This window comes from Tupaia chinensis, unplaced genomic scaffold (assembly GCF_000334495.1).
Source record: "Tupaia chinensis unplaced genomic scaffold, TupChi_1.0 Scaffold144682_1, whole genome shotgun sequence".
NCBI lineage: Eukaryota > Metazoa > Chordata > Mammalia > Scandentia > Tupaiidae > Tupaia > Tupaia belangeri.
Genome location: NW_006204543.1, coordinates 2021002 through 2030026, shown reverse-complemented (window position 1 = coordinate 2030026; position 9025 = coordinate 2021002). Strand labels below are relative to the sequence as shown.

General features: G+C 55.8%; 1 protein-coding gene across 1 annotated transcript in view; it reads right to left on the bottom strand.

Moving 5' to 3' along the window:
* Positions 1-6012: 6012 nt before the first annotated feature.
* Positions 6013-9025, bottom strand: part of GABRG3 (gamma-aminobutyric acid type A receptor subunit gamma3) — a 313039-nt gene continuing 310026 nt past the window's right edge. The window contains exon 10 of the mRNA XM_006167247.2: positions 6013-8743. Within this exon, the coding sequence (XP_006167309.1) occupies positions 8462-8743 (282 nt within the window). The 3' untranslated portion in view covers positions 6013-8461. The remainder of the gene's footprint in view (positions 8744-9025) is intronic.

Genomic DNA, 9025 nt, shown 5'->3' with positions numbered 1-9025 from the left:
GGTGGGATGGAGGAAGGAGCATCCCGGGACACTGGCATTTGTAACTTTCCTGCCAGAGAAAAAGTCCTACCCTCCGCCCCTCATTTGTAGACCTCACTCCTGGGTTGGGCTCTGGGGGCCGGACAGCTGAGGGGCAGCTGGGGTCACGCCCTCCCCATGAACTGCTGGTGCAGATCCACACCCCGTCCTCACGGTCGGCCCCCCAGCCAGAAAGGACGCCCACTCTGGCAGCGTTTCTGACAACGTGTGCGTTTATTCGTATTAGAAGTACAAACGTAGGAACCAGGTACAAACACAGAGGGCCGGCCGGCCACGAGGTCAGCTGGCTGCGGGCAGGGGGCCCAAGGGAGTGGCGGGGGGGGGCGGGGCGTCCTCGGGGAGGGGAGGGGAGGGGAGGGGACAGCGGGACCTTGAAATTGCCCCGGGTGGCCTGCACACCCGGGGCCAGGACTCCAAGCTGTCACGGGACAGCGAGGGGGCGGGGGCGTGGGAGGCCACTTGGTGAAGGTGTGACCCCTGGTCTGGCCTTTACTGCTCACTTGGTGAGAGGTGGGCACTGCACTTGGACCGGGGTCCCAGTTGGGCCGGGTGTCTACAGTATGCAGAGACCCCACCATGCCATCCCTTTCTGCCCGGGCATCTCCCAGACCCGCCGGTCCAACCTCCCACACAAGCGTCACCAAGAGAGGCCCCTGGCTCCTGCGGTCGCGTGGCAGCCTCCTGCAGCCTGCGGCTTCCCCGTTACTGGGCTCGATGGCGCTGCCCAGGCCAGGAGGGACAGCCGGCCACCCGCGCCTCCGGGGCTACTCCTGCTTGTCAGAGAACCATGACGCTGTGCCCAGTGGGCAGGGAGCGGCCAGTGGGGGCCCGAGAGACTGCTGCTGGGGCGCGCCGAGGCGGCGGCTGGCTCTGTCTGGACCCACCTCTGATCAGGCCTGGAATTACTGTTTTTATGGAGACGGTATGTGGTTTCACATTTCCACGACGCGTACAGATCGCCACTTCCGCCCTTTCTCCCCCTGCCCCCTCGCACCCTCTCCTTTTCCCTTTATGGAGACGGTATGTGGTTTCACATTTCCACGACGCGTACAGATCGCCACTTCCGCCCTTTCTCCCCCTCCCCCTCGTGCCCTCTCTTTTTCCCTTAACCCGAGGCTCCTAAGCCCACGCCCCCCACGGGGACGCTGCATTTCCTCTGTTGTGCAGGTTTCAGCTAGACTGGGGAGAGGGCAGTGTGCATGGCACATGTCAGCTGTTCCGGGTCACCGCCGACGTGCAGACACGTGTCACAGTCACTGCACGGTCCCGGCGAGCGCTGGCCCAGTCCCCGATGCCCACTGTCTCCTAGACTCTGTCCCGGAAAATGCCCTCGTGGGAAAGGGACTCTGCTGGGACAGGAGCCTCAGCCGGGGCAACGCGCGGGGGCGTGCGGGCGCGTGAGCAGAGCTCCCTCGTGGTCGCCCCGCACGGCCAAGCGCGATCGGCAGTGCCTTCCGACTGTTCTCCTAGCTATCCCAGAGGGAAGATGCTAGAAAGCGCCGTGAGGCGTACCGTGTCACCTTAGTCAAAGTGCTGAGGAAGGCGATGGGACGCCGGCCGGAGTTGCAATTACGTGACGCAGAGGGGACTGACTGTCCTGGAATTCACCAAGTTTGCAGTTTCCAGAGATGCATCCACTTTAAGGAAAAGAGAGAGTTCTTAGCCAATTTGAATGTTGCCTTTCAAAAATAAGGAAGAAAAAGCCAAACAAGGCGAAACATGAGAGTGAAAATGACTAATGAAAAAAATTGGGTAGAAGTTTCCCCTCGGCAGTAATTTCAAATTGTGATTGAGGCGAGGGGGACAGAGGGGACTTCTGGAAAAAGGGCAGGAAGTTTCTTTCCCCTCGGCAGTAATTTCAAATTGTGATTGGGGAGAGGGAGACAGACGGGACTTCTGGAAAAAGGGCAATTCCGAAAATGTTTCCGACAAGCGGAGTTCTGGGTGAGGGTCTGTGTAGTTAATACTGAAGCAACACGAGTCTTCCCTGTCTCTTCCCCTTAATGTGAGTTGTGATTTTGTTAGTTTGGAATTTTGTTCGTCCCCTCGGCAGTAATTTCAAATTGTGATTGGGGAGAGGGAGACAGACGGGACTTCTGGAAAAAGGGCAATTCCGAAAATGTTTCCGACAAGCGGAGTTCTGGGTGAGGGTCTGTGTAGTTAATACTGAAGCAACACGAGTCTTCCCTGTCTCTTCCCCTTAATGTGAGTTGTGATTTTGTTAGTTTGGAATTTTGTTCGTTTCAACGACGTTGAACCGATGACGGTGGAAGGATGGTGCTCGTTCCGTCCAGAGGCCCCGTCACATCTGGGTGACGACCTGAAACTTTGGTCAGTTACGCGCGTCTCCTGCCGTGCTTACCTTTCACTTCCACGGAAAGTCACGCGCTTTCCACGTCTCTGCAGCTGCCAAGCCCACCTCGGCGATGCGTGGGCCCCTGGGCGGCCAGGACTGCCAGGCCGGCAGGTCGCGGGCTCTCCGACGTGCTCCGGCCTGAGCAGTGCCACGTTGCATGTGTGGCCGAGGCTGACACACGCGAACCCTCCCGGTAGGGGCCTGGGCATATTAGGTAAATCCTGCTTTAGAAGTAGCAGCTACCACTTGGTTCTGAAAGCCAGGAGCTGACAGTGTTGTCATTGAGATGTCCCTCCTCGCCTTCGTGTGACTCTGACGTCGGACGCCGTCCCTTGAAAGCCAGGAGCTGACAGTGTTGTCATTGAGACGTCTCTCCTCGCCTCTGTATGAATCTGACGTCGAACGCCGTCCCTTCGAATACTGGTCGCTGGGAAGGTCGTGACGCATTTCCGCGTAGAAAAGACGCTGCTGACTTCTCCGACGGCCGGGTGGGTCTCCCTGTTTCCCAGAGGGCGATGTGGGCAGGCGCGGGCTCGCGCTCACACACGTGTGCACGCCCGTCACGGTGGCCTCGTCACCCGGGAGCCTGCGCGGTCACGCCGCCTGGCCGGCCTGCGACGTCACCTCCCTGGCTGAAAGGCCAGCCCGTCTCTCCCTTCCCTTCTCCGTCAATGGCGCCCCCACACTTACTGCCACCTGTCCTGAGGGTCACAGTGTCCACGAAGTCTCAGTTCAGCCCCGGAGTCCAAGGGCTGCCTTCCGAAAGGTGAGCCGGGAGCCCGCTGTCGGATCGCTGTGCGAGGAACACGCCCGGCGGGAACGAGAGCGTCCCTGGGCGGGAGGGCCAGTACTGGCATTTCAGAAGGTGGGCGTCGTGGGGACTGAACCGTCTGTCTTGGAGGCTCCTGGTCTAAGAAACGCGTGTTTAAGAAAGGCCACGTCCGACGTGTTTGGTGGGTGAACACCGTGTTAGGACGGGACCTCAGTCCGTGAGGCGCGGAGGGGACACGGGCCTCAGGCTGCCACAAGGCAAATGTTACCTAGGAAAGGCAGAGGAGGAGCTCCGGGTGCCTAGAGGGAACAGGAAGACCCGGCAGGAGCCCGCCGGTCCGGCCCGTGCTTGGCAGTCGGAGTTCTTTCCGGCCTGTTGGATTTGCCGTCTACAGACGCCCAGGCCTTCCTTCCCCACGTGGAACATCACCCCTCGGACTGCGTAGCCCTCTCCCTGGGCTGGAAAACCGCAGGTGGTGTTTAGAAATGTGAAAAAGGAGATGCAGAAAATAGGTGGTTATCTGTTCAAGCAAAGCGATTCACCGTAGCCTCAGTTATCTGAGCACCACCTTCAAACAGTATGTGGAGTGAGCGTGGACGGGCGTTTGGTCGTCTGGTTATTCTCCAGCTTACGTGCCGTGATCTGAAAAAGCCCGCCTGGCTAACTCAAAACATGGCCAATGTGTCCGTGATCAACTGCTCCACTAACTTCGTCGCTGACTTGAACCGGCCTTAGATCCGATTGTAATGTAAGCAGTTACTAAGAGGTTTAAGGGGCTTTCCTGACATCCGAGTGCAGAGCACCCTTCAACCAGAGGACCTTTGAGAAAATAGAGCAGCAGCATTCGCCCTGCCTTTACCAGAACCAGGCCAGGCTTATACCCAGGCATGGCGAGTTTGAAATCGGAAGGACTTCTGAAAGGACGATGTCGTGACTTCTGCTCTTCCAAACGATCAACATTGAAACAACCAAGCAGCCCAGTTTTTGCCCTTGCAGAAACAGTAAAGGAGTGAGCTGCTCTGCTGTTTCAGGATGCCCATGCTTTCTCCTGCGGGGTAGAAGTCCATTTTTATAATAAAGGGACGTTAGCCAGGGGTCAGAGGCAGGCCTGCCGCTGACCTGGGATGGTCTGGGGTGCTTGGACGAGTGGATACGGAGAATGCAGAGGCGAAGGAGCTGCTGCAACGCCGAGCCTGGCCGTTCCTGCAGGCCGATTAGGGAGAAATGTACAGGACACACGTCTTCATCCTGGGCCATTTGAAGAGGTTCAACAGCGAATTGGGAACGGAGCATTTCCCACGAATTCCCAATCTCTCTCTTCCTTATTCCCAGTTACCTTTCTGAGTGTTTTTGAGGTGACGGTGTCCTGATGCCCAAAAGGGACAGCGTTTCAATCCGGATTGAGCCGCACTGAGCAAACTGGCTTTCAGTGTACACTGGATTACACTTATCCGAAGCCGTTCCCTAACTCGTTGGTTTTTATTTTTATTTATTTATTTATTTTTGCTATTACATTGGATTATGCTTATCGGAAGACATTCCGGAACTAGTTGTTTTGTGCAGAAACCGAAGATGAAGTTTCATATACGGTTTATAAACTCAGCAGAAGCACTCAGAAATAGTTCGCGAGACCACGGAGTGGATTCAGAAATGCTCCGTGCCTTGAGCGCGCTCAGATCCTACAGCGAGGCCACGGCGAGTGGAGACCAGCCCTGGCTCTTCCGGTCTCACAGGACATGCGGGAAGTCCCCAGTCCGGCAGTGGAGAGAAACACGGTCGAAGAAGAGGAGGTTTTGCTCGTTTGTGTGCTAGCCCTTTAGGGACCAGGGGGTCCGCTGCTTCCTGGTGGAGGCAGGCATTAGTCAGGGCGGGGTGGGGTTACTGGGCCCTCCTCTGCAGCATGCCATGGCCGGGTGGCGAGCTTGTCTGCAGGGACACTCTCACCCCAGTCGTTAGGACTCTGCGGCAGCCCCCATTTCCTGCAGGCAGCATGAAACTGTGCTCAAAGACAAGCGTTTTCCTCACTGAAGCACCCACAGAAATGTGCCCACCAATCTGATGTAAAACTAAGGACGAAACTGTTTGGCATATAAAGAAATGAATCCTATTTCCACCCATTCACAGAAGACGTAGGTGTGTGTGTATACATACACACATACGCATGTCTGTGTGCTGTGTGTGTATTGGGTCCTCAGAAAAGTCACGATGCATTTTTCTATGCAAAAATGCATCATGATTTTCCCAACCACCCAATAATACATCTATACATATATATGCCTGTTTTGAAAGAGCTGACTGCAGGAAATGGAAACTCTTACGAGATGCATACTGATTGTTTATTTAAGGCATGTTTGGGGTAACCTGGGGCAGTAGTGGCTGGGTCCCCGTACACCGTAGCAGGCTGCCTCCCTCATCCTGTGCCTGGGAGTCTCTGTTCTGGTCAGTGGTGTTGACGCTTGCAGAAGCAGCACCCCTATGGGCTCGGAAGGGGCAGCTGCTCCGACTGCATTAATATGGAATGCCTCCTCTTCTCTGCCCCTCACCCAGCATGCAGGCTCAGAGACATCACAGTTTCGAGAGTGATGCACACAAATTTGGAACCCTTGTCAGAATATGGAACTGTCACCTGCTTGAGTTGGAACATTTGGGAGAGTGAGGGACACAGCAGCACCTCTCAGACAGCGCCCGCCACCGGGGCACCCCAGACCTCCATGCCCTGCACCCTGGGTGGAGCAGCCATGCCCATGTGCCCCATGCGACCCTGTCACCGAGCATCCTGCCAAAGGACAGCCTTCAGGTAAAGAGCCACACGCCCTCTCCTCACTCTCCCTGTGCCCTTTCCTCCTTCCAGAAAGTGGGCACAGACCAGCTCGAGAGCCCCTGAGCTCTGCCCCTGAGCGAGCTGGAAGGCACTGCTAAGCCTCATCTGGACAGTTAGGGTGGAGGCCGAGAGCTGACTTGGGAAAGCCTGCAGATGAGCAGGCGTGGGGGCCCTCCGGGAGGGCTTTCCTTCCATACCCAGGCCCCGCGGGCCAGGCCGAGGTCTCCATGCAGGGCTCTCCATGTCCTGTTGGTGAATCCCTAGGAGACACTATGAAATGTGGGCTCTGCGTCATGGAGACAGCTGCAGTGGACAGCCGATGTCAGGAAAGAGAGGCCAGATTCAGAACAGAGGCTGTGGGTACCTGTTTCCTACTCGTCAAATGTCACGAGACTTGCTCACATGGAAATACTGTGGGTTTTGAAACCAGAGAGATTGGCAAATTGTTTTAAAGGTGGAATTGGGCCAAATGTATGCTATGGGAGTTTCTTTTAGGTTATTTTCCTCCCAAGAAGAATTTTACTAGAAAATTCAGTTCTGTCTAGAACTTTTTGAATGTCGCGGATTGAAATCCTTCAGATGGCTAGCGTTAATTCATAAAACTGAAATTGTGTTCAAAGAAGACTGCTCTCTGCTGAGTGCTATGGCAGGGCAGCGGGAGCCCCTGGGCCAAGGGACCGCCACGGCGCCTCTGCCAGAGCTGGGCAGGGCGGTTTCCACGCGGGCAGAGCCACGGCACTGCACGCGAAGTTCTCTAGTGGGAGAGAGATTTGGGCTGAGCCGCTGCAGCCTTGGCCCCACCACTACTTACCAGGTCATTGGGAAAGCCATGATCTTCTGTGCAAAGATGTGTCATGACTTTTCCAGCGACCCGGTATTGTTACCTCGCCACTGAACTGGTAAATAGAAGCGTTGTCCTGTCAACCCCCAAGGCAGAGAACTACTGCAAGAAAAACACTGGGCCAGCACCTCTCGCTGTGTAGACCCTGTCCGAAGCAGACAGGCAGGCGTGTGTGTGTGTGTGTGTGTGCATTCAGCTGAGACGCGGCGGTGTCAGCTCGAATGCACAGACTGGATTCCACGTCTTCTGGCCTCTTCCCTCCAGCCCGTCTGTCCAGGGCACTGTGTGGCTTCAGTATTTCTCGGCATGCCATCTCACTTCGCTTCCGAGTAACACTGGTATGCACAGTAGGTAATTTAAAAATGTATGACTCGGAATAAAATTAATTCAGTTTTCTGTGTGAAAAACATGAGAACACAGATTCCGGTACCAAATTTCAAGAATGCCAAAGCACTAAGGGCCTGGAAGGACTTTTTTTTTCTCCTATTGATGGGGGAGAGTTTTCCAAGAGTCTTAGGAAGTACGGACTGGCATTCAGTTATAACAAAGAACTAATATCAAGAAGCAAATTTGATTTTTGTTACAAAAATATCAAAAGAGTATTGACCTGGGGGGATTCTTTTCTTTGGATTTTGCTACGTGTTCTTATTTCAAAGTACAAAATAATTTCTGTTCATCAAAATATATCATTGATAATAGCCACTGCCCTTTTTTTTTGCATTGAAAGTCATTTTAACTTGAAAATGAATATTTACTAAGAAATTTTAAAAATTCTACCTATGTTTCTTTCACACTCTGGAATATGTTTTCACGACACAGGCTCCAGCAGCTGTCAGCCTCCGCAAGACGACAGTGGTCATCGAACCCATGCTACTGTGACAAGGTGGAACACGCCCTCTGGGGTCAGGCTCGGGCCAGCAGAGCGCGGCTGTGAGAGTGACATGGGGGACTCCAGCTGAACTAGCCCGAGGACCCAACGTTCAAACACTCGGGCCTCGGCAGCTTGGTCAGACCATCGGCACCTCTGACTTCAACGCCAGGAGTTGAGACGTGGGTGTTTTCCTCCAATGGAAATGAGGGATGATGTCTATGAACTCATCCTAGGCCAAGAGGCGGCTGCTAGGACAGGGAGGCTGGGTGACCACGACGGGCCAGAGCAGAGGCCACAGGGAGAGGGAGCGGGGACAAAGCCACTGAGTCCACACACAGCCTCAACCGCCGTGTGGCCCCGGAGCCCAGGCCAGGCGGAGGGACTCAGTCCTCGGGGCTGGCGCCGGGTCACAGGGGCAGGGGCCGGCCAAGAGCTGCTCAGTTGTCCTACTTTACAGACCCTCGCACGGGTGACGGACAGCGGCTTCAGGGATCTAACACTCAGAAACATCACCAGACTACAGATTCAGTACGGGGTGGACAAGAACACCACTGTGAAACTCACCTAGCGTGTGTGTGAGTGTGTGTGCGTGTGTGCGTGTGAGACACAGGCGCCGTGTCAGGCTGCCTCCTGTGCTGGAGGTCTCTTCTGACCTCAGACGGCTGCGTGCTGTCCTTCCTGGCCGCTCCCACGGCATCGCGGGCTGGGGGGTGAAGGGGGAGAGGGTGGGCCGGGCTGGTCCCTCGCCCCTGCAGCGGCCCTCAGAGGTACAGGTACCCGACCCAGTAGACCAGGTTGAAGAGCAGGAAGGACGTGGGGAAGAACACCCGGGAGTAGGAGTCCAGCTCCGAGATGTCTATGTGGACGCGCCCCTTCCGCCACGACCCCGCCTTGCACTCCTCGTAGCAGCAGAAGAAGCTCTGGCAGTCCTTGCCGTCCAGGCACTCGGACACGCAGGTGTCCTCCAGCTCGCGCCAGTACGCGGAGTTGTTGAGCGCCGTCACGGCGGCTGGCGGCGGCCTCATGTCCAGGAGGGAGTAATTCTGCAGGCAAGCAGAACAGAACAGTCAGGGGGCGCAGGACACCTGTGGCTGCACGGCGCGCCCACGGGAGGGAAGGCCTGACCGGGGGTGCAGCCTGGTCCTGCCGTGCTGCAGGGCTCACCTGCTGGCCAGGTCCCAGGCCTCTGCAGACCTGGTCCACAGCGGGGCCTCACTGTGACACGGGGCGGCCCCCTTGGGCTTTCTCTCGCTGTCTTTATTACTCATGAAATAAGTACTCATCAAGTTTTTTTTTTTTTTTTTTTTAGATGGTTTTTTTATAAG